The sequence below is a fragment of the Vigna umbellata genome, chromosome 4 (genome assembly GCF_029865625.1).
Source record: "Vigna umbellata cultivar VRB3 chromosome 4, Vumbellata_1.0, whole genome shotgun sequence".
Taxonomy (NCBI): domain Eukaryota; kingdom Viridiplantae; phylum Streptophyta; class Magnoliopsida; order Fabales; family Fabaceae; genus Vigna; species Vigna umbellata.
In genome coordinates, this window is record NC_142168.1 from 56,271,069 (window position 1) to 56,296,946 (window position 25,878).

At 39.2% G+C, this 25,878-nt stretch overlaps 1 protein-coding gene across 1 annotated transcript; it reads right to left on the minus strand.

Annotated features, from left to right (window-relative positions):
- Positions 1–764: 764 nt before the first annotated feature.
- LOC148200647 (uncharacterized) lies at positions 765–25,878 on the minus strand. Its single transcript, XM_088113018.1, has 5 exons — positions 24,459–25,878; positions 22,458–22,901; positions 21,697–21,839; positions 1,163–1,263; positions 765–1,074 (listed from the first exon to the last, which is right to left on the minus strand). Exons 1-5 carry the CDS (start codon positions 25,876–25,878, stop codon positions 765–767), a joined length of 2,418 nt encoding a protein of 805 aa, XP_087969144.1.

The following is a 25,878-nucleotide window of genomic DNA, read 5'->3' on the forward strand; positions in this document are numbered from 1 at the left end:
TGAATTATTTGAGCTAATTATTTGCATTATTAATTGTAGGAAATTGTTGGATAATATTTGGGACATTTGGAGGTGAAAAGAAGATGCCACATCAAATATATTTTAAAATAAAATGAAAGAGAGTTGTGGGTTTCAATTTTTGATGCACATGGGAGTGGTGTATGCATTGGAGAAAGGGTGTGACACGCAGCAAGTTTGGAATCCAGCAACAACACAGGTGTGTGCTTGGAGAGAATGGGAGGTGCACATGGAAGAAAGATCCACCAAGGACGACTTGGGCTGGAAAGAAGCAGCACACGCTACTGTGTCACGGGAGTCTCCACGCGTCATTCATCTTTCATTTTGGGAAGCTCCAGCCACTACTCTCTGGACACTCGGATACAACACATAGAAAAAGATGGCTGGAAGAGGAGGCCACGCACGTGAAGAGCCATGGCTGCCACACTCATGCACAGTCCACCAACTTCAGGCAGCAGCAAGGCCCAGCTAGTCTAGCAAGAAGGGGAGTGGTGTCCGGCCTGCATCCAGCAGCACCAACACTTCTCCGAGAGCAGGCAGAAGCTTGTGGGTGCAGCAGCTGGTTAAGCTTGGATTCACGCAGAGAAAAGAAGAGGAGGCATCATTGGTGTCTGCGTTCACGTCTAGCGAGGTCCACCACGGTCCAAGAGAAAGCTCACGGTGGCATGAAGCAGAAGCGCTGAACACGTCCAGCAGTCACGCTCCCAGCTAATCCAACAACTTCCATCCAGCTAACTTTGAAGAAATCACTTACGGAAGAAAGAGGATGCACGCTGAGGAAGAAAACAAGGGCTGAATTCATTCTTCTTGCTGAACGGTGATTTCATTTGGCAGAGGAAGCGGTGATGCTGGCTGGAATGCTTGAACCGAGGAGGTGTTGATTCCAGAAGCACGTTGAGATGTGGTGATCCAGAAACGAACCAACGCTGCCAGCAGGGAGCAACACAGGCTGATTCACATCCAGCAGAAGCAGCAGGGATGTGAAGCTTCTCTTCCTTTCTTCCAATAAAGAAGCGGTGATTATGTTGAGTGAAGGAACACGCGGACAGAGAAGGGCTGGAGACGCACCAACACGTTAAGCAGCGGGCGTGCACGTCCGGAAAAGACAAGCTTGGTCCAGCAGTTTAGACGTGCTGTCACGCACGGCCTAGTAACTGCTATGGCCAGCAAGACATGGAGGTATGAGAGGCCACAAGAGAAGCGGTACTGGAATGGAGGTACAGAAGAGAAAGAGCAGTTCACGGCCTGCACAATCCAGCAAAGAGGACAAAGTCAGCAGCTAGGAAACATAGGGAAGCCACGTCCTTGAAGAGGGGTGTACACAGTTTTTAGAATAGGGAGTTCTAGCTGCCACGGGGGATTAATTGGAACATTGTTTAAGAAAGAAGGGGGTGCAGGAAGGAAAAAGAAAGAAGAACGTCCAGCAGCAATCCACGTATGAGGAGGGGTTACATCCAGCATTTCACGCTCATCCAGCAGCACACGGCCCATGAGCAAAGAGGAGGCAGCAGCGTTGATGCATTTACAGGAGAGAGCTCCAGCAGGTTGAAGTGTCTCGGCCTAGGGCTGGTTTTATGGGATATCAGGAAGCTCCAGCCGCCACCTATAAAAATGTTTTTTTTTTTTGGCTTTAAAAATATGTAGTCACGAGAGCTGCAGCCAACAGGGGAAAGGGAGTAGAGCGGAAGAAAGAAAGAAAGCATGGAGGGTTACGGGTAGTAGCAAAGAAAGCACATGATTGATTTTGGGAGTGACAGATTTATTCAAGCTGCAACACACTTCAATTAGAAAAAAAAGGGAGATGGACGTGGGGCATGCGCCAGCCACCACACGCTGGTTTCATGAGGAATGAGAGATACTTTTCCAATTTTATTTTTTGTGCAAGGGCTGGAACGTTCCATTTAGTTTTTCGTTGAATGAACAAGGATTCAACACTTTTGCATTTAGTACTCTTTTATTCTTTAGATTCCAATGCTGTCACGGCTGCACACATGGAGGAAGGTTAAACAATTATTTTCTTGGAGAATGGAGTGTACTAACCCAGTAGTGAGATATCTTTTATTGTCTTTCTTTAATTAATATATACATGTGCGGTGTTAATGTTTTGAAGAAGAAAATGAACTCTTTTGCATTTGAGAGTAATAGGTGTGCATGGTATTTTAGGGGCAGAGAGCCGTGTGAGTTGCTGAGGGTTCTAGTAGTTTTTAGGCTCCAGTAGAAGAGAGGCAGTAGTGTAGGATGGAGCTCCAGCAGTGTAGTTCCAATGGGTAGTGTGGTGTAACTTTTCAGCAGTGTACGTTTCAATGAGTAGAGTACGAGTAAATAGTAGAGAGTTTGGAAGGAGAGCAGGACCGAGAGAATGCTGAACACCAAGAGCTGGAACTGGATAGTAGGAGCTGAAACGTGAAGGAGGAAACACTCTGATGGAGGACTACGGTTGAGGCAAAGTGGTGTGCATGTTTCAATTTTAATTTTCTTGTTTGCTTTACTAAATTATTGCACAATTTAAATTCAATGCAAAGTTGGTTTCGTTTTCTATTGTTAAAATTTCCAGATCAGTTTACCGTTTTTGTTTAGCTGTTGTAATTGATTCTACTGCAATTTGATCCCTGATGTTGTTTGTCTGCGATTTAATTTTTAACTGTTTGTTTTTACTGATGCTTTTAATTATGCGTTAATGTTTTACGTTTTCTGCACATTTAATGTTTCGCGTATATTTGATTTTGATGTCTTTTACCGTTCGGTTTTTACTGTTTTGAAATTTACTTCACCGTTTTTAATTCGGTTGTGTTTAATTTTAATTTTAACTTTAAGTTTCTTTTTTGCAACAAAACAAAATCACAAAACCCCCCTCTTCGTGTTGATCTGAGACTGAACCCAAATTGGTCCTTGAGAGACGATCTAGGAGTCACTTCCTATTACTATACTGCATTCTTTTATGTACAACTTTTGTTGGGAGGTGCGACCCTCTCATCAAAATGGCGCCGTTGCTGGGGACCAACGGTTCGGTCTTAGGTCTTTTGTTGTGTTAGTGTGTGTTGTGTTTTGTCTTGTCTTGTGATGTGATGTTTTGTTTTGTGTGTACGTGTCACATGTTCAATTGTGTTGTGTTTTGTTTGTTTCGTAATTTTTAGCATTCCCTTTCTACCTTTCCCCTTCTCTTTCCATGTCTACCTATTTTGATTTTGTGAATACTGCTTATTCTGCCAGTGCCTCTGGTTATGATTCTCCTTCTGCATGTTACTTTGATTGTGATTCATATTCTGCTGATTTGTATGTTGAGAGCAATATAGCTCATCCTCCGACTTCTGAGAGTTCTCTTTGGGAACCGGTTCCACCTACTGAGGATGATGTTCATTGCGTTCTCAAGACTGGACTGATACATTTGTTGCCTAAGTTTCATGGTTTTGCAGGTGAATGCCCACACAGACATTTGGAGGAATTCCACAGCATTTGCTCTTCAATGAAGCCTCCACATGTACCGGTTGATCACATGTTCTTAAGGGCATTCCCACATTCATTACAAGAAGCAGCAAGGGATTGGCTGTATTGTCTTCCTCCAGGATCTATCACTTCTTGGGAAGATCTTAAGCATATGTTCTTGGATGAATTCTTCCCCGCTCAGTATGGTTACAGCAACGATCCTGGATGGAATGACCCTAGTTTGGGATGGTATGATGCTCCACAGCAATATCAGGAAGCACCATCTCAGAATGCTTGTATGCCTCCGCCAGTCCAGCAACAACAACAGCTGCAACTTTATGAGTCTGCCGAGATAGCTCCTCAACCTTCTACTTCTGAGCTTACATTGCAGGAGTTGTTGGAGCAGATGACCATGCAGAACCTTCAGTTTCAGCAAGAGAACAGAGCACTGATAACAGTTGAAAAACTGTTATTTTCATGATTAAAATTGACACTAAAAGCAACCTTTACACTTAGAAACTAGCTTGAAATCATGCTTTTCTTCATATTTTTAGAAATAAGAGAGCTGGACAGGTTTATGCTTGATTTCAGTGTTTTTGTGCAGGTTTTAAGGTGAATTTGGTGAAAGAAGTGAAGAAGGAGAGAGATGAAATCAGAAAAGACAATAAAAAGTGCAAAAGGAGAAGCCGAAGTCACCGCTCAGCGGCAGTTTACCGCTGAGCGGCACTCAGGAGCTTGCGGGAGGTCCGCTGAGGGGCAAAATGGATGCTGAGGGGAGAAAGCAAGACACGCACTTACCGCTGAGCGGTATTTTACCGCTGAGCGGCACTTTAATGGGCTTGGACCTAATTTTTTGTAATTTACGAATGGTATTTAAGCTTTAGGGTTTCCTAGGGTTAGGTATCTTTGGCTGGAACGAGGCAAACACTCTCTCTTCCACCCCTTTAAAGGAGGATCTTGGATGCTGAGGCTTCCTCTTAACCTTTTTAGGGTTTATTCTTTCATTCTTTCATTGTAATTCATCTAGGTTCATCATGAATATGGTGAACTAAACTCTGTATGTTTGTTGGGGAATGAATGTAATCTTGTGAAACTCTCATATATGGAATCTGTTTTTACATCTTTTAATTAAGACTTATGCTTTCTTTCATCATTAGTTAGGGTTTTTCCTCTTTGCTTAATGCTTGCATTGTTTAACTCATTCGATGCATGATTATTGGTTTTGTCGATACGGGCACGTACGGGGAAGTCTAGATCCGGGGAATTTCTCCCAATTTTATATTGGTTGTCGTTAAGCTCCTGCACTTATGAACTGATCATTAGGAATGCTAGGAATTGTATGAACTCGTGATTAGGGAGAAGCCTTCTGGAAAGGTACATTAGAGAGTGGCATTAACAATGATGATTTGACTGTTGAATTCCTAAAAATATATGAGAGTGGATAAGATGAAATTGACCCCCAACAACATATTCATATCTATATTTCATTGAAAGTGTTTATCTTTTGCTTTTTGCCATTGATCACAATTCATGCATACATGTTTATTTTCTGTCTTGCATTTTAAACCTCAATTAATTCGTTTGTAAGTCTTAGTTAATTAAGAAATCACATAACTAAACTAGGCCGTGAGTCCTTTGGGAAGAACGATACTTGGTCTTACCAAGTTTTATTACTTGAACGATTCGGTCATACTTGCCGATTGAAAACAAGTTTGTGACATCATAATTTGGTGTTCATAAATTTGTCCATCAAGTTTTTGGCGCCGTTGCCGGGGACTCGTGGTTTAACTGGTTAATTTGTGTGATTATTGATTATCTTTGACTTATTTTTTTATTTTTAATTTAAATTTCGAATTTTATTTTATTTTATTTTATTTTCTGTTTTTATTTTTTAGTTTGTATTTTATTGGATTTTATTTTATTTTATTTTATTTTTCTGTTTTTCTGTTTTCTGTTTTTATTTTCTGAATCTTATATCTTCTCTTATATCTTTTTGTGCTAACCAAATCTTTTCTAGGGTTTTGTGTTCTTGTGTATGCAGGAGGCAATTCGAACTAGGAGCAAGAAAACAACAGAACCTCTGCTTGAAGGATTAGAAGACAGTAGACGGAGGAGAAGAATCAGAACATCTAGAGAACTTTTCCCTCCTCCGGAAACTCTGTTTCAACCATCACCACAAGGTTCTGACAATAGCACAGAAAATATGGAGAATAATAATATCAGAAGAACTCTTGCTGATTACACCAATATAGCTGGACCTCAACACTTTAACAACATAGCTAGACCTAGAGTCAATGCAGCCAATATGGAGGTCAAACCAGCACTGATCCAACTGGTGAAGAGCAATCAATTTAATGGGTTATCTCATGAAAGCCCATATGAGCACCTTACTACATTTAATGAAATTTGCAACATAGTGAAAATCAATGGGGTGCCAGACGAAGCAATTAAACTTAGTTTGTTTCCTTTCTCATTGGGAGGCAATGCTAAGCTTTGGTTGAACTCTTTTCCAGAAGGAAGTTTCACAGAGTGGGAAGCAGTGGTAACAAAGTTTTTGAACAAGTACTTTCCACAATCAAAGGTGACAAAAGGCAAGCAAGAGATATCTTCATTTAAGCAGGGCATGGAAGAATCACTGGGGCATGCATGGGATAGATACAAAAGTCTGCTAAGAAAAACACCCACGCATGGCTTTGAAGAACAGGAAGTAGTCTTAACTTTCCTTGGAGGGCTTGGTTCACAAACCAAGATGATGCTTGATGCCTCAGCAGGAGGCAATATTAAATGGAAAACTCCAGAGGAAGCTATAGAAATCATTGACAACATGGCTACTAGTGGTAATGAGCTCAACAGTGAAAGAGGAGCTCCTATGCAACAAAAAGGGGTTCTCCAAGTACAGACACATGATGCCTTGCTAGCTCAAAATAAAATTCTAACTCAACAGCTGGAGACTCTGACTAAAACTCTTGCACAATTACCTAAAGAGTTGAAAACTGCTGCACAGGTACAAACCCAGTTGTGCGAATTATGTGGAGGTGATCATATCAATGGTCAATGTGCTTTTCCAGTGGAAGCCTTGGAGGATGTTAATTTCATGGCTAATCAATTTCCATACCGTCAAGGGAATTACAATCAAGGGTGGAAACCACATCCAAGCATTGGTCAAGGACAAACTGGGCAAGCAAATCAATATAATAAGCAGCAGCAACAACCAACCTTTTGGCAACAGTTATCTATGCTTAATGAAAGATCAACAAGGTTGGAAGAAACTCTTCAGCAATTCATACAGAAAACCGAATCTTCTCAAAAGAGCACTGAAGCTGCTATAAAGAATTTGGAGATTCAAATGGGTCAGATTACCAAGCAATTGGAAGAAAGGCCAAATAGAAATTTTGGGGCTAATACTGAGGTTAACCCTAGAGAAGAGTGCAAAGTGGTAAAGAGTGTGAATGAAGAGATAATTGAGTTAGAAGAAGGAGAAACAGAAGAAAGAAGAGAAATAGAGAGCAAAAACAATTTTCCTTTTCCAATAAATCAAGAGAAACAAATGGACTTCACAGAATTATTCAGAATGGTGGATAATGAAGCACCTTGGGAACATATTCTACAGAAAATTACAGTTTACAAAAAATCTGATGAAGAAATCTCTACAAAGAAGAGACGTAGAGATGATGAGGTAAAAGAGTGTATAACTGTTAAAAAAGAGTCATTCCCTTCTAAAGCATCAGATCCAGGCAGTTTTTCTATCCCTTGTACTATAGGGAAGAAAAAGGTAAAGAAAGCTCTTCTTGATTTAGGTTCAAGTGTTAACTTGATACCTTATTCTTTACTGGAGCAAATCGGCAATGTTAAAATGAAACCTGCAAAGGTTAAAATAGTAATGGCCGATGGATCTTCAAAGGAGCCATGTGGGATTGTAGAGGACATTATAGTTTGTGTTGGCAAACTTCAGTTCTTGGCAGACTTTGTGGTGATGAAGATGGAGACCGAGAAGATACCTATCATACTTGGAAGACCGTTTATGAAAACGGCCAGGGCTATCATAGATGTAAATGAAGGGATAGTGGTGCTCCAGGATAGAGAGGAGAGAGTGGTGGTAGATGTCTTCAAAGATGAGATGCAAGCAAAGGAGGAAGAAGCTAGTTATAAAGCTGCATTTCGAGATGCACCCATGACTAGCCGTAAAGAAGAAAATCTTGAGGTTTCAGGTAACCATTGTTTGTTGTTTCAGGTACCCCAGGAAGAAGAGATTGGAAGAGGAGAAGAAATTCCTAGAGACTGGAAGAAAAGAAGACTCCAACTTGGCACACCTGTTAGAATCAAGAACAAGTTGTGGGTTGTGAAGGGCTTTAAAGAGAAGGAGATGATAGAGATAAAGTCTCCATATTCTAGAAGAACCAAAACAGTTCAAAGGAAACAGCTGAGGAGTTGGTGGAATGACAACATCAACTATAAAGAAGATGGAACTTGAACTTTATTGGGTCAAGCTAATGACCTTAAAAGAGCGCTTGCTCGGAGGCAACCCAGTGAATTTAAGAACTTTTGATTTTATTTTGGTTTTGTAATTTTTAATTTGTGGACATTATTTTTGTAATTATTTTGTTGGAAATAGCATCTAGTGAAGGATGCTAGGTGGTTAAGTATCTACTGAAGGATACTATGTTTGTAACACCTACTGATGGGTGTTGGTAAGAAAATTTTGCACCTACTGATGGGTGTTGGTGGATTTTGGGTCAGGCTCGTGACGTTAAACAAGCGCTACCTGGGAGGCAACCCAGTTGATTGAATGTTTTTGTTGATTTGTTTTAGTTAGGGTTTGCATAAGCATTTTGAACATTGAATTGCAGGGAGCCAGTGAGGGGCATGTCTAGGAGGCACGTAGGTTAAGAAAAGAAGGAGAAGAACACATCACGAAAGTGCCGCTGAGCGGTACTCTCGCAGATTGGGTTTTAGTTCCCCTTAGCGGGAACCGAGCCCATTAGGGTATTTTTAAACCCTAAGCTGCGTATTCTTTCACACTTTCAGATTTTTCTCTGCACAAACACTCCCACATACCTTCTCCAAGGTTTTCCACATCTTTTCACTCTTCCCTCTTAAGAAAATTTCTCTTCCACTCACTTTTTCACTAGTGTGCCATCAAAGTTTGGGGTTGGAAGAGAGCATTCTAGCTTGGAAGCATTCTCATTGCATCTAGTATCTCCACCCAAGTAAGTAAAATGCATTTTGTTCATTCTAGGGTTTTTGATTTTGAATATGATTGTCAAAGCATGAAGATTTAGGGGTTTTGATTTCTTTGCATGATTTGATGATATATTTGATGTTTGAACCGATTAAACTGCATGATTATGAACTGGAAAACTGAAAATTGCATTTGGGTGGAGTTAGGAAAGCTTTAAAAGAGGTTTTTCAAAACTCTGCAGAGTTACCGCTGAGGGGTAAACTGCCGCTGAGCGACACTCTGCCAGATTTGATTTTTCTGGTTTTGTGTGATCTGGAATGTAGTACTGGTGGCGCTGAGGGGGAATTCTGGCCCTCAGCGGTGGTTTAGCTTCGAAAGGAGTTGTGTTCTGTGTTTTACTAATGATTAACATCATGTTCTGTGGTTTTGTTTGTGTTTTGAATGTAGGAATGACATCCTCATCAGGAAAAAGATTGAAAACCATGGCAACCAAGAGAAAGGAAAAGGAACCAGAGCAACCCCAATCTAGCAGGTTCCTCTCTAGGAAACATGAGAAGCACTTTAAAGTGGTTCAGGATAGGAGACTTCTGATGGAGAGAAAGGTTGGAATGATACCTAACCTTGCTCCTCAATTTGGAGAGCAAGTTTTAGGGAATGACTGGGTAAAGCTAGCCACTTATCCTGCACCTGCTAACATAGCTGTGGTTAAGGAATTTTACACCAATGCAAAGAAGATTGGTGATTATCCAGCGGAGAATTATTTGGGCTATGTCAGAGGCCATGTTATTAGGTATGATCCTGATTCTATTAATAACTTCCTGGACACTGTGTGGGCTGGTGAGCAGTGCCAGTTTGCTCTTTGCATGGAGGAAGGTGCTGATTATGAGGATGTGGAGAGAGTATTGTTTATACCTGGAGGACACTTCCAAAGGAATAGATCTGGCTCAGTGGTTAACATTAGGAGGACAGATTTGACTCCTCTTGCAAAGTATTGGATGGCGTTTTCTCATGCCAACATTCAGCCATGTTCACATGTGTCAGATATTACTCTTAGTAGGGCATTCTTCATCTACTGTGCTATCAGAAACTTGAATGTTAATATTGGGCATGTGATAGCTGATGAGATTAGTGTGTGCGCCAATACTTCAAACAACAAAGCACCACTAGGACATCCTTCTTTGATCACGCACCTTTGCAAGATAGCTGGGGTGGACACTTCTGCTCCACCATTTGAAAGGCCAAGAAAAGCTATTGATGAGGCCTGTTATAGACAGTACTGTGGAGGTGATGATGTAGCTCAGCCAGTTCCACCACGCCGGGCTCGTAGAGAGAGAGGGCCAGCACAGAGCCAGACATCTGCTGATACACATGAAGCAGAACCATTCCAGATGAGGGACATGTATATGTCTCTTATAGGTGCTTAGTTGCAGTCCATTCACAGAGGGCAGGTGGCCACTGCTGAGATGATTGTGGGGATGTATGATACACCTCCAGCCCACAGGTGGACTATGGATGAATTCCATAATGTGGTAGCTTGGCCAGAGGAGCCAGTGCATGGAGGAGGAGCTGGAGCAGCTGAAGCTTCGGCTAGAGAGATGGAAGAAGATGAAGTTGATGATGATGATGCATTTGAAGATGCTGAAGATGAGGAAGAAGAAGAAGATACAGAGGACAGCTCAGACTGATGAGGAGCTGAGATAGCATTTACTGATAAATGCTATCATATGATTATGCTTTTGTGGTTTAAGTTTTCTGAACTTATTTGTTTTTGTTTTTAGATTAGGGTTTGATGTACTCTATTTGAAACCTGGTTTCTTGTGATGGTTTGCTATTAACTGTGATTGTGTGATAAGTAATACTGAATGATGCTTATGATTAATTGATGTTGAGATGATGTGCACATTAAAATGCTTATACAGGTGATTCACAAGCTTTGTGAACAAATGCATGATATCATGATTGTGATTGTGAAATTAAGCAGGATGTGTATGTCAAATGTGAATGAGCTTATATGTGAGATTTTGAGCTCCAGAGTTGTTATTGTTGAATGCTATTACTTTGAAAGCATGAATGATTTTGCCCAGGTTTTCTATGATTGAATCAATTGCTTGTTTTGCATCACATAATCAAGGCCATTTGTTGAAAACCTTTTTATTGGCCAAATTCATAAAGTTAGCCCACTAAAAGAGAACACTTTGTGTTCAATCCTTTTGAACCCTTAGCCTTGAATATACACTGAAACCTTTGATTGAAAAATCTTTACCTTGAGTTAAGTAGAAGATCTTGTGTGGTATTGTTAAATGTTCAAGTTTGGGGTTGTTGGGAAAACATGAAAAGCATTGAGCTAAGAGCTAAAAAGTAAGAATATGCATAGAAAAAGAAAAGAAAAGAAAAAGAAGCAAAGCTCAATGCAAAGGCAAAAAGAAAGTTGGGAATGAATAAGATGATTGTGTTGTTATGATTCTATTAACTCAAGGATTTTGTGATCCAGAAAAACCAATTTTCTTGTTAGCCCAGCCACATTATAAGTCATTGAAAAGTCCTTGTGATGATGCATGCTTGTGAATATTTTTGATTGTGGTAAAATGAAAGGCAAAGTTAATTCATGTGACATTGTAATAGTAGAGTGAATGAGTGATTACCTCTTATACACTTGTGTGTGAGTGAAACACTTTACCTAGTGAGGAGATATTCCATTAACACATGAACATCCATGATTAATTGATTGATCATTCATGAAGAATAGCATTTGTTGGAATTTAAATGACTTTGTGAACACTAAAGCATGTGCACATCTTGATTGAAATATTGGTCATAAGTTTAATTGAAGTTTTTACTTATCTTGAAAGAAGATTTTTAGAATGAGTGAACCATCATATGAATTGGTTGAAGATAGAGTTACATCTTGTTTGCTTGAGGACAAGCAAAGTTCTAAGTTTGGGGTTGTGATAACAGTTGAAAAACTGTTATTTTCATGATTAAAATTGACACTAAAAGCAACCTTTACACTTAGAAACTAGCTTGAAATCATGCTTTTCTTCATATTTTTAGAAATAAGAGAGTTGGACAGTTTTATGCTTGATTTCAGTGTTTTTGTGCAGGTTTTAAGGTGAATTTGGTGAAAGAAGTGAAGAAGGAGAGAGATGAAATAAGAAAAGACAATAAAAAGTGCAAAAGGAGAAGCCGAAGTCACCGCTCAGCGGCAGTTTACCGCTGAGCGGCACTCAGGAGCTTGCGGGAGGTCCGCTGAGGGGCAAAATGGACGCTGAGGGGAGAAAGCAAGACACGCACTTACCGCTGAGCGGTATTTTACCGCTGAACGGCACTTTAATGGGCTTGGACCTAATTTTTTGTAATTTACGAATGGTATTTAAGCTTTAGGGTTTCCTAGGGTTAGGTATCTTTGGCTGGAACGAGGCAAACACTCTCTCTTCCACCCCTTTGAAGGAGGATCTTGGATGCTGAGGCTTCCTCTTCACCTTTTTAGGGTTTATTCTTTCATTCTTTCATTGTAATTCATCTAGGTTCACCATGAATATGGTGAACTAAACTCTGTATGTTTGTTGGGGAATGAATGTAATCTTGTGAAACTCTCATATATGGAATCTGTTTTTACATCTTTTAATTAAGACTTATGCTTTCTTTCATCATTAGTTAGGGTTTTTCCTCTTTGCTTAATGCTTGCATTGTTTAACTCATTCGATGCATGATTATTGGTTTTGTCGATACGGGCACGTACGGGGAAGTCTAGATCCGGGGAATTTCTCCCAATTTTATATTGGTTGTCGTTAAGCTCCTGCACTTATGAACTGATCATTAGGAATGCTAGGAATTGTATGAACTCGTGATTAGGGAGAAGCCTTCTGGAAAGGTACATTAGAGAGTGGCATTAACAATGATGATTTGACTGTTGAATTCCTAAAAATATATGAGAGTGGATAAGATGAAATTGACCCCCAACAACATATTCATATCTATAATTTCATTGAAAGTGTTTATCTTTTGCTTTTTGCCATTGATCACAATTCATGCATACATGTTTATTTTCTGTCTTGCATTTTAAACCTCAATTAATTCGTTTGTAAGTCTTAGTTAATTAAGAAATCACATAACTAAACTAGGCCGTGAGTCCTTTGGGAAGAACGATACTTGGTCTTACCAAGTTTATTACTTGAACGATTCGGTCATACTTGCCGATTGAAAACAAGTTTGTGACATCATAATTTGGTGTTCATAAATTTGTCCATCAAGTTTTTGGCGCCGTTGCCGGGGACTCGTGGTTTAACTGGTTAATTTGTGTGATTATTGATTATCTTTGACTTATTTTTTTATTTTTAATTTAAATTTCGAATTTTATTTTATTTTATTTTATTTTCTGTTTTATTTTTTAGTTTGTATTTTATTGGATTTTATTTTATTTTATTTTATTTTTCTGTTTTTCTGTTTTCTGTTTTTATTTTCTGAATCTTATATCTTTCTTATATCTTTTTGTGCTAACCAAATCTTTTCTAGGGTTTTGTGTTCTTGTGTATGCAGGAGGCAATTCGAACTAGGAGCAAGAAAACAACAGAACCTTCTGCTTGAAGGATTAGAAGACAGTAGACGGAGGAGAAGAATCAGAACATCTAGAGAACTTTTCCCTCCTCCGGAAACTCTGTTTCAACCATCACCACAAGGTTCTGACAATAGCACAGAAAATATGGAGAATAATAATATCAGAAGAACTCTTGCTGATTACACCAATATAGCTGGACCTCAACACTTTAACAACATAGCTAGACCTAGAGTCAATGCAGCCTAATATGGAGGTCAAACCAGCACTGATCCAACTGGTGAAGAGCAATCAATTTAATGGGTTATCTCATGAAAGCCCATATGAGCACCTTACTACATTTAATGAAATTTGCAACATAGTGAAAATCAATGGGGTGCCAGACGAAGCAATTAAACTTAGTTTGTTTCCTTTCTCATTGGGAGGCAATGCTAAGCTTTGGTTGAACTCTTTTCCAGAAGGAAGTTTCACAGAGTGGGAAGCAGTGGTAACAAAGTTTTTGAACAAGTACTTTCCACAATCAAAGGTGACAAAAGGCAAGCAAGAGATATCTTCATTTAAGCAGGGCATGGAAGAATCACTGGGGCATGCATGGGATAGATACAAAAGTCTGCTAAGAAAAACACCCACGCATGGCTTTGAAGAACAGGAAGTAGTCTTAACTTTCCTTGGAGGGCTTGGTTCACAAACCAAGATGATGCTTGATGCCTCAGCAGGAGGCAATATTAAATGGAAAACTCCAGAGGAAGCTATAGAAATCATTGACAACATGGCTACTAGTGGATAATGAGCTCAACAGTGAAAGAGGAGCTCCTATGCAACAAAAAGGGGTTCTCCAAGTACAGACACATGATGCCTTGCTAGCTCAAAATAAAATTCTAACTCAACAGCTGGAGACTCTGACTAAAACTCTTGCACAATTACCTAAAGAGTTGAAAACTGCTGCACAGGTACAAACCCAGTTGTGCGAATTATGTGGAGGTGATCATATCAATGGTCAATGTGCTTTTCCAGTGGAAGCCGTGGAGGATGTTAATTTCATGGCTAATCAATTTCCATATCGTCAAGGGAATTACAATCAAGGGTGGAAACCACATCCAAGCATTGGTCAAGGACAAACTAGGGCAAGCAAATCAATATAATAAGCAGCAGCAACAACCAACCTTTTTGGCAACAGTTATCTATGCTTAATGAAAGATCAACAAGGTTGGAAGAAACTCTTCAGCAATTCATACAGAAAACCTGAATCTTCTCAAAAGAGCACTGAAGCTGCTATAAAGAATTTGGAGATTCAAATGGGTCAGATTACCAAGCAATTGGAAGAAAGGCCAAATAGAAATTTTGGGGCTAATACTGAGGTTAACCCTAGAGAAGAGTGCAAAGTGGTAAAGAGTGTGAATGAAGAGATAATTGAGTTAGAAGAAGGAGAAACAGAAGAAAGAAGAGAAATAGAGAGCAAAAACAATTTTCCTTTTCCAATAAATCAAGAGAAACAAATGGACTTCACAGAATTATTCAGAATGGTGGATAATGAAGCACCTTGGGAACATATTCTACAGAAAATTACAGTTTACAAAAAATCTGATGAAGAAATCTCTACAAAGAAGAGACGTAGAGATGATGAGGTAAAAGAGTGTATAACTGTTAAGAAAGAGTCATTCCCTTCTAAAGCATCAGATCCAGGCAGTTTTTCTATTCCCTTGTACTATAGGGAAGAAAAAGGTAAAGAAAGCTCTTCTTGATTTAGGTTCAAGTGTTAACTTGATACCTTATTCTTTACTGGAGCAAATCGGCAATGTTAAAGTGAAACCTGCAAAGGTTAAAATAGTAATGGCCGATGGATCTTCAAAGGAGCCATGTGGGATTGTAGAGGACATTATAGTTTGTGTTGGCAAACTTCAGTTCTTGGCAGACTTTGTGGTGATGAAGATGGAGACCGAGAAGATACCTATCATACTTGGAAGACCGTTTATGAAAACGGCCAGGGCTATCATAGATGTAAATGAAGGTATAGTGGTGCTCCAGGATAGAGAGGAGAGAGTGGTGGTAGATGTCTTCAAAGATGAGACTGCAAGCAAAGGAGGAAGAAGCTAGTTATAAAGCTGCATTTCGATATGCACCCATGACTAGCCGTAAAGAATGAAAATCTTGAGGTTTCAGGTAACCATTATTTGTTGTTTCAGGTACCCTAGGAAGAAGAGATTGGAAGAGGAGAAGAAATTCCTAGAGACTGGAAGAAAAGAAGACTCCAACTTGGCACACCTGTTAGAATCAAGAACAAGTTGTGGGTTGTGAAGGGCTTTAAAGAGAAGGAGATGATAGAGATAGAGTCTCCATATTCTAGAAGAACCAAAACAGTTCAAAGGAAACAGCTGAGGAGTTGGTGGAATGACAACATCAACTATAAAGAAGATGGAACTTGAACTTTATTGGGTCAAGCTAATGACATTAAAAGAGCGCTTGCTGGGAGGCAACCCAGTGAATTTAAAACTTTTGATTATTTGGTTTTGTAATTTTTAATTTGTGACATTATTTTTGTAATTATTTTGTTGGATATAGCATCTACTGAAGGATGCTAGGTGGTTAATTATCTACTGAAGGATACATATGGCTTGTAACACCTACTGATGGGTGTTGGTAAGAAAATTTTGCACCTACTGAAGGGTGTTGGTGGATTTTGGGTCAGGCTCGTGACGTTAAACAAGCGCTACCTGGGAGGCAACCCAGTTGATTGAATATTTTTGTTGATTTGTTTTAGTTAGGGTTTGCATAAGCATTTTGAACATTGAATTGCAGGGAGCCAGTGAGGGGCATGTTTAGGAGGCACGTAGGTTAAGAAAAGAAGGAGAAGAACACATCACGAAAGTGCCGCTGAGCGGTACTTTACCGTTGAGCGGTACTCTCGCAGATTGGGTTTTAGTTCCCCTTAGCGGGAACCCGAGCCCATTAGGGTATTTTTAAACCCTAAGCTGCGTATTCTTTCACACTTTCAGATTTTTCTCTGCACAAACACTCCCACATACCTTCTCCAAGGTTTTCCACATCTTTTCACTCTTCCCTCTTAAGAAAATTTCTCTTCCACTCACTTTTTCACTAGTGTGCCATCAAAGTTTGGGGTTGGAAGAGAGCATTCTAGCTTGGAAGCATTCTCATTGCATCTAGTATCTCCACCCAAGTAAGTAAAATGCATTTTGTTCATTCTAGGGTTTTTGATTTTGAATATGATTGTCAAAGCATGAAGATTTAGGGGTTTTGATTTCTTTGCATGATTTGATGATATATTTGATGTTTGAACCGATTAAACTGCATGATTATGAACTGGAAAACTGAAAATTGCATTTGGGTGGAGTTAGGAAAGCTTTAAAAGAGGTTTTTCAAAACTCTGCAGAGTTACCGCTGAGGGGTAAACTGCCGCTGAGCGACACTCTGCCAGATTTGATTTTTCTGGTTTTGTGTGATCTGGAATGTAGTACTGGTGGCGCTGAGGGGGAATTCTGGCCCTCAGCGGTGGTTTAGCTTCGAAAGGAGTTGTGTTCTGTGTTTTACTAATGATTAACATCATGTTCTGTGGTTTTGTTTGTGTTTTGAATGTAGGAATGACATCCTCATCAGGAAAAAGATTGAAAACCATGGCAACCAAGAGAAAGGAAAAGGAACCAGAGCAACCCCAATCTAGCAGGTTCCTCTCTAGGAAACATGAGAAGCACTTTAAAGTGGTTCAGGATAGGAGACTTCTGATGGAGAGAAAGGTTGGAATGATACCTAACCTTGCTCCTCAATTTGGAGAGCAAGTTTTAGGGAATGACTGGGTAAAGCTAGCCACTTATCCTGCACCTGCTAACATAGCTGTGGTTAAGGAATTTTACACCAATGCAAAGAAGATTGGTGATTATCCAGCGGAGAATTATTTGGGCTATGTCAGAGGCCATGTTATTAGGTATGATCCTGATTCTATTAATAACTTCCTGGACACTGTGTGGGCTGGTGAGCAGTGCCAGTTTGCTCTTTGCATGGAGGAAGGTGCTGATTATGAGGATGTGGAGAGAGTATTGTTTATACCTGGAGGACACTTCCAAAGGAATAGATCTGGCTCAGTGGTTAACATTAGGAGGACAGATTTGACTCCTCTTGCAAAGTATTGGATGGCGTTTTCTCATGCCAACATTCAGCCATGTTCACATGTGTCAGATATTACTCTTAGTAGGGCATTCTTCATCTACTGTGCTATCAGAAACTTGAATGTTAATATTGGGCATGTGATAGCTGATGAGATTAGTGTGTGCGCCAATACTTCAAACAACAAAGCACCACTAGGACATCCTTCTTTGATCACGCACCTTTGCAAGATAGCTGGGGTGGACACTTCTGCTCCACCATTTGAAAGGCCAAGAAAAGCTATTGATGAGGCCTGTTATAGACAGTACTGTGGAGGTGATGATGTAGCTCAGCCAGTTCCACCACGCCGGGCTCGTAGAGAGAGAGGGCCAGCACAGAGCCAGACATCTGCTGATACACATGAAGCAGAACCATTCCAGATGAGGGACATGTATATGTCTCTTATAGGTGCTTAGTTGCAGTCCATTCACAGAGGGCAGGTGGCCACTGCTGAGATGATTGTGGGGATGTATGATACACCTCCAGCCCACAGGTGGACTATGGATGAATTCCATAATGTGGTAGCTTGGCCAGAGGAGCCAGTGCATGGAGGAGGAGCTGGAGCAGCTGAAGCTTCGGCTAGAGAGATGGAAGAAGATGAAGTTGATGATGATGATGCATTTGAAGATGCTGAAGATGAGGAAGAAGAAGAAGATACAGAGGACAGCTCAGACTGATGAGGAGCTGAGATAGCATTTACTGATAAATGCTATCATATGATTATGCTTTTGTGGTTTAAGTTTTCTGAACTTATTTGTTTTTGTTTTTAGATTAGGGTTTGATGTACTCTATTTGAAACCTGGTTTCTTGTGATGGTTTGCTATTAACTGTGATTGTGTGATAAGTAATACTGAATGATGCTTATGATTAATTGATGTTGAGATGATGTGCACATTAAAATGCTTATACAGGTGATTCACAAGCTTTGTGAACAAATGCATGATATCATGATTGTGATTGTGAAATTAAGCAGGATGTGTATGTCAAATGTGAATGAGCTTATATGTGAGATTTTGAGCTCCAGAGTTGTTATTGTTGAATGCTATTACTTTGAAAGCATGAATGATTTTGCCCAGGTTTTCTATGATTGAATCAATTGCTTGTTTTGCATCACATAATCAAGGCCATTTGTTGAAAACCTTTTTATTGGCCAAATTCATAAAGTTAGCCCACTAAAAGAGAACACTTTGTGTTCAATCCTTTTGAACCCTTAGCCTTGAATATACACTGAAACCTTTGATTGAAAAATCTTTACCTTGAGTTAAGTAGAAGATCTTGTGTGGTATTGTTAAATGTTCAAGTTTGGGGTTGTTGGGAAAACATGAAAAGCATTGAGCTAAGAGCTAAAAAGTAAGAATATGCATAGAAAAAGAAAAGAAAAGAAAAAGAAGCAAAGCTCAATGCAAAGGCAAAAAGAAAGTTGGGAATGAATAAGATGATTGTGTTGTTATGATTCTATTAACTCAAGGATTTTGTGATCCAGAAAAACCAATTTTCTTGTTAGCCCAGCCACATTATAAGTCATTGAAAAGTCCTTGTGATGATGCATGCTTGTGAATATTTTTGATTGTGGTAAAATGAAAGGCAAAGTTAATTCATGTGACATTGTAATAGTAGAGTGAATGAGTGATTACCTCTTATACACTTGTGTGTGAGTGAAACACTTTACCTAGTGAGGAGATATTCCATTAACACATGAACATCCATGATTAATTGATTGATCATTCATGAAGAATAGCATTTGTTGGAATTTAAATGACTTTGTGAACACTAAAGCATGTGCACATCTTGATTGAAATATTGGTCATAAGTTTAATTGAAGTTTTTACTTATCTTGAAAGAAGATTTTTAGAATGAGTGAACCATCATATGAATTGGTTGAAGATAGAGTTACATCTTGTTTGCTTGAGGACAAGCAAAGTTCTAAGTTTGGGGTTGTGATAACAGTTGAAAAACTGTTATTTTCATGATTAAAATTGACACTAAAAGCAACCTTTACACTTAGAAACTAGCTTGAAATCATGCTTTTCTTCATATTTTTAGAAATAAGAGAGTTGGACAGTTTTATGCTTGATTTCAGTGTTTTTGTGCAGGTTTTAAGGTGAATTTGGTGAAAGAAGTGAAGAAGGAGAGAGATGAAATAAGAAAAGACAATAAAAAGTGCAAAAGGAGAAGCCGAAGTCACCGCTCAGCGGCAGTTTACCGCTGAGCGGCACTCAGGAGCTTGCGGGAGGTCCGCTGAGGGGCAAAATGGACGCTGAGGGGAGAAAGCAAGACACGCACTTACCGCTGAGCGGTATTTTACCGCTGAACGGCACTTTAATGGGCTTGGACCTAATTTTTTGTAATTTACGAATGGTATTTAAGCTTTAGGGTTTCCTAGGGTTAGGTATCTTTGGCTGGAACGAGGCAAACACTCTCTCTTCCACCCCTTTGAAGGAGGATCTTGGATGCTGAGGCTTCCTCTTCACCTTTTTAGGGTTTATTCTTTCATTCTTTCATTGTAATTCATCTAGGTTCACCATGAATATGGTGAACTAAACTCTGTATGTTTGTTGGGGAATGAATGTAATCTTGTGAAACTCTCATATATGGAATCTGTTTTTACATCTTTTAATTAAGACTTATGCTTTCTTTCATCATTAGTTAGGGTTTTTCCTCTTTGCTTAATGCTTGCATTGTTTAACTCATTCGATGCATGATTATTGGTTTTGTCGATACGGGCACGTACGGGGAAGTCTAGATCCGGGGAATTTCTCCCAATTTTATATTGGTTGTCGTTAAGCTCCTGCACTTATGAACTGATCATTAGGAATGCTAGGAATTGTATGAACTCGTGATTAGGGAGAAGCCTTCTGGAAAGGTACATTAGAGAGTGGCATTAACAATGATGATTTGACTGTTGAATTCCTAAAAATATATGAGAGTGGATAAGATGAAATTGACCCCCAACAACATATTCATATCTATATTTCATTGAAAGTGTTTATCTTTTGCTTTTTGCCATTGATCACAATTCATGCATACATGTTTATTTTCTGTCTTGCATTTTAAACCTCAATTAATTCGTTTGTAAGTCTTAGTTAATTAAGAAATCACATAACTAAACTAGGCCGTGAGTCCTTTGGGAAGAACGATACTTGGTCTTACCAAGTTTTATTACTTGAACGATTCGGTCATACTTGCCGATTGAAAACAAGTTTGTGACATCATAATTTGGTGTTCATAAATTTGTCCATCAAGCACACCTTCAATGTTTGAGCAATCAGATAGGGCAGATGACCACTCAACTCAATCAGGAACAGTCTCAAGATTTAGAGGAATCACCATTTCAGACTGTTCTAATTCCTAATGATGATAGTGGCATCAACATAGAAGATGGGGAGAAGAGTCATGAGCTTATTGTTGCGCCACCTACTTTCCCATCGCCCTATGGCCCCACTCTTGCACCTGAGGAGACTGCTGAAGATCTTGAGGACCAGGCAGGTATAAGCAGTAATTTTGAATCAGGTAGACAATTTTCATCTTCCACCACTTTTCCAATCTTTAGGGAAGTGGAGGAAAACATACCTAATTTTGACTATGCTGTCGATGATTATGCTGTTGATAGGTATGTTGGTGATTGTATTGTTGATGAGTCTGTTTTTAATTCTTCCTCTCTGCATGATGAGAATCAATTTTTGATATCAAATTCGTATGTTTATTCTCCATGCACTGAACATGAATCTGAATCTGTGGTTGATATTGTTTCTGAATTTGAAATTGATTCATGTTCTGAGAGTTTATGATGAAGTTGCTCCAGCTAGAAGGAAGGATTGAATGCAGCGGGAGGTTAGATCCAGAGATGGCAGCAGAGAAGAAGACTGGAAATGCAGTGCAGACGTTGATTTCAGAGATGGCAGCAGAGAAGAAGAATGGAAGTGCAGTGGCATAGTTGATGGTAGAGGAGCTGTTTTTGGAAAGTGGATAACTAGCTCAGGAGGCCTTCCATTGGAAGGAAGCTAGATGGAGAGGGAAAGCTCAATTTGGAGTGACTTTTGGGCAGAGTTTTAGGTGCTGGAAAATGCATCAGCAAAGTAAAATTCCATATATCAAAAGTGTCATTACAATGGTGGCTACCATGAATTTATAGGAGATTCATGGAGCTGCAACGAGAAAGCACATTAACCATGTGTAAAATGTGAAACATTTAATAAAAATGTGCCTAAAACCAAAGCAGCATGTGAGCTAATGGTGTGGAGGAACGGATGTGCTGTTGTGGTGTGCGCAGTAAAAAGGGGTGGTGCAGCTAGCAATTTTGACCATCAACTGGACAGTTTTACCCTTCTCTTGTTGTCTCCAAATTCCACTTAAATTGAAGGAAAAGAACGTGTCCTGTTGTGTCTACATCTTCAATCTCTTCTTGAATTCTTCTAGCCATACTTCTAGTGATGGGTCCATGTCCTAAGTCATCATCTCCTTCCCCTTGAAGAGGATTTGTCCTCAAATCCAAAGCATCATCTGTATTGAATCCTGCAAAAGGACGAAGATCAGTAACATTAAAAGTAGAATGGACACCATACTCGGCTGGAAGGTCTAATTGATAAGCATTATTGTTGACCTTCTTAAGGATTTTAAAAGGACCATCTCCTCTAGGACTTAATTTGGACTTCCTTTGAATAGGGAATCTTTCCTTTCTAAGATGAAGCCAAACTAAGTCACCTTCATTGAAAATGACTTCCTTTTTACCTTTATTATGATACTTAGCATATCTCTCACTTTGTTGTTGTATTTGGTTACTAATCTTCTCATGAAAAGTTTTAATGAATTTGGATTTAGAGATTCCCTCTTGATGAACAAAATCATGTGAAGAAGGTAAGGGAATCAAATCCATAGGTGTGAGAGGATTAAAACCGTATACAGCTTCAAAAGGAGAGATTTTTGTAGTTCGATGAACTACCCTATTATAAGCAAACTCCACATGTGGAAGATACTCATCCCAAGATTTGTGGTTACCCTTGAGGACTACTCGTAATAGAGTGGATAGAGATCTATTTACTACTTCAGTTTGACCATCTGTTTGAGGATGGCAAGTAGTAGAAAAAGAAAGCTTAGTTCCTAATCGAGACCATAAGGTTCTCCAAAAGTGACTAAGAAATTTTGAATCTCTATCAGAAATGATGACTCGAGGTAGTCCATGAAGTCTAACCACATCTCGAAAGAATAACCTAGCCACATTGCTTGCATCATCTATCTTGTGGCATGGTATAAAATGAGCCATTTTGCTAAAACGATCCAGAACCACAAAAATAGAATCAAAACCCCTTGATGTTTTGGGTAGTCCTAAGACAAAATCCATGCTAATATCTTCCCAAGGAGTTGAAGCAATGGGTAAGGGAGTATAAAGACCATGAGGCATTGCTCTAGATTTGGATGTTAAACAAGTAATGCACTTGAAACAATGCCTTTGGACTTCTCTCCTCATGTGGGGCCAAAAGAATTTCTCTTTTAGCATGCTTAAGGTTTTATCAACCCCAAAATGCCCCATCAACCCTCCCTCATGCATTTCTTTGACAAGGAGTTTTCTTTGTGAGCCTTGAGGTATACAAATTTGACCCTCTTTGAAAAGATACCCATCTCTCACATAGAATCCTCCTTGTGGTTTTTGCAAACATTCCTCATATAAGGTGGCAAAGTCACTATCTTGAGTATACAATTCTTTTATGTTATCAAATCCAAGAATTTGAGCTCCTAAAGTGGCTAGTAAAATGTTTCTTCTGGATAAAGCATCTGCCACTATATTAGCCTTTCCTTTCTTGTATTTGATAACATAAGTGAATTGTTCAATGAATTCCAACCACTTAGCATGTCTTTTTTGCAACTTGTGTTGGCTCTTCAGATATTTTAGTGATTCATGATCACTATGAATAATAAACTCCTTGGAAACAAGATAATGTTCCCAAGTTTGAAGAGCCCTCACAAGAGCATAAAGTTCTTTGTCATAGGTGGGGTAATTACAAGAGGCACCATGAAGTTTTTCACTAAAATAAGCAATTGGGTGTCCTTCTTGTAATAACACAGCACCTATTCCATGTCCAGAAGCATCACATTCTAGCTCAAAAGTTTTGGCAAAATTTGGCAGAGCTAGAATGGGAGCTTGAGTAAGCTTTTCTTTAAGTAACTCAAAAGCCCTTTGTTGTTTGTCCCCCCAAATGAAAGTAACATCCTTTTTCACCAACTCATTGAGAGGTGAAGCTAGACTAGAGAAGTTAGGCACAAATCGTCTATAGAAGCTTGCCAATCCATGGAAACTCCTAACTTCTCCTACATTCTTTGGTATGGGCCATTCTTGAATGGCCTTTACCTTCTCAGGGTCAACATGAACCCCACTTTTATTGACTACAAAGCCAAGAAAGATGACACTATCAACACAAAAAGTACATTTGTCAAGATTTGCAAACAATTTATTGGTTCTAAGAATTATTAGAACAGCTTTCAAATGTTTTTCATGATTTTGCAAATCTTGACTATATACCAATATGTCATCAAAGTACACAACTACAAACTTCCCAATGCAGTCCCTTAAAACATGATTCATAAGCCTCATGAATGTACTTGGGGCATTTGTAAGACCAAAAGGCATTACCAACCACTCATATAACCCAAATTTAGTCTTAAAAGCAGTTTTCCACTCATCACCTTCTTTGATTCTAATTTGGTGATATCCGCTCTTAAGATCTATTTTTGAGAAAATTTGAGCCCCATGTAATTCATCCAACATATCATCAAGTCTAGGGATGGGATGTCTATACTTTATGGTGATGTTGTTGATAGCCCTACAATCACAACACATGCGCCACTTCCCATCCTTTTTGGGCACCAACAACACTGGTACAGCACAGGGGCTTAGGCTTTTTTGAACCAAACCTTTATCTAGTAATTCTTGGACTTGTGACTCAATTTCTTTGGTTTCTTGGGGATTAGTCCTATAGGCAGGCCTATTAGGAAGAGTTGCCCCTGGTATGAAATCAATTTGATGTTCTATCCCTCTTAATGGTGGAAGCCCATTTGGAATTTCTTTGGGAAATAGATCATCAAATTCTTTCAAAAGCTTTTGTATTGCCAAAGAAAGAGTATTAGTCTGAGTCTCACTAGATGTGCAGATGAGTGTTCCTTGGCAAAGAAGAAGGTATGAAGGTTGCTCAACTTGAAGTGTATTGTTTAAAGTCTTTTTATTTAAAAGAACTTCATGTTGAGTGACCTTGTGGGAAGTAACACTGGACTCTATGACTTCTCCGCTCTGTTGTTTTGGCATTTTTTTCTTTTTCTGTTTCTTTTCCTGTTCCCTAGCGGACTTCATTTGTGCTTGATCTTGTGCCACCTGAGTAGGTGTCAAAGGTTGAAGCACAAATTTCTTGTCTTGTTTGTGCACAGTTATGGTATTGGTAAGACCATGGTGTATAGTGTTATGATCAAATTGCCATGGTCTTCCCAATAGCACATGGCAAGCTTCCATAGGAACTACATCACAAACAACTTCATCTTTGAAGTTCCCTATGGATAAAGCCACTTTAACTTGATTCTTGACTGTAATGTCCCCATCTTCATTTAGCCAATGAAGTCTATAAGGTTTGGGATGGGGTATTACAGCAAGATTCAGTTTTTCAACTAGTCTGGTACTACAACAATTGCAGCAAGAACCACTATCAATAATGAGAGAACAATAGTTTTCTTGAATTTTACACCTTGTATGAAAAATGTTCTCTCTTTGTGATAGTTGTTCCAGACTTGGTTGACTGCTAAGCACCCTTCTTACCATGAGAAGTTGACAATCATCCGCAAACACTTCCTCTTCTTTTTCTGATTCACTCTCACTATCACTGGTAGGGGATTCACTTTCACTGCTATAGATGTCCTTTCCCTTTAAAAGAATAGTTCTCTTAGTAGGACATTGAGCAGCTATATGACCCCTACCTAAACACTTGAAACACTTTATATCACTTGTGCGAGTGTGTGAAGAGGACTCTTTGTTTGGCTTTTCAACTATTTTGGCTAGAGGTTTGAGGGGTTCTTTTGCTTTAGTAAATTTCGGCTCAAAGGGAGACTGAAATCTTTTGGCAGAAATTTTTCGCTGATTTTGTTGTTCTACCTTTATACACATTTGAACAAGTTCATTCAAATCTCTATAAGGTAGAAGTTCAACTTTATCCCTTATGTCCAAATTTAACCCACTCAAAAATCTAGCTAAAGTAGTTTCCTCTGCCTCTGTGATCCCTGCTCTCATTATGTATAGCTCCATTTGTTGTCTATAGCCTTCAACAGACATAGACTTTTGTTGCAACCTTTGGAGCTTATCCATAAGCTCCCTTTTATAGTAAGAGGGAATGTGCCTTTTCTTGAGAGCAGCTGTGAGTTCATTCCAATATTTAATGGGAGGAAGTTGTTGTCTCATTCTCTCTTTGACTAAAGCAGTCCACCAATACATTGCATACCCTTGAAAACTAAGGGTAGCTAGAGAGACTTTCCTTTCCTCCGACACTTGTTGACAAGCAAATATTTGCTCTACTTTCAT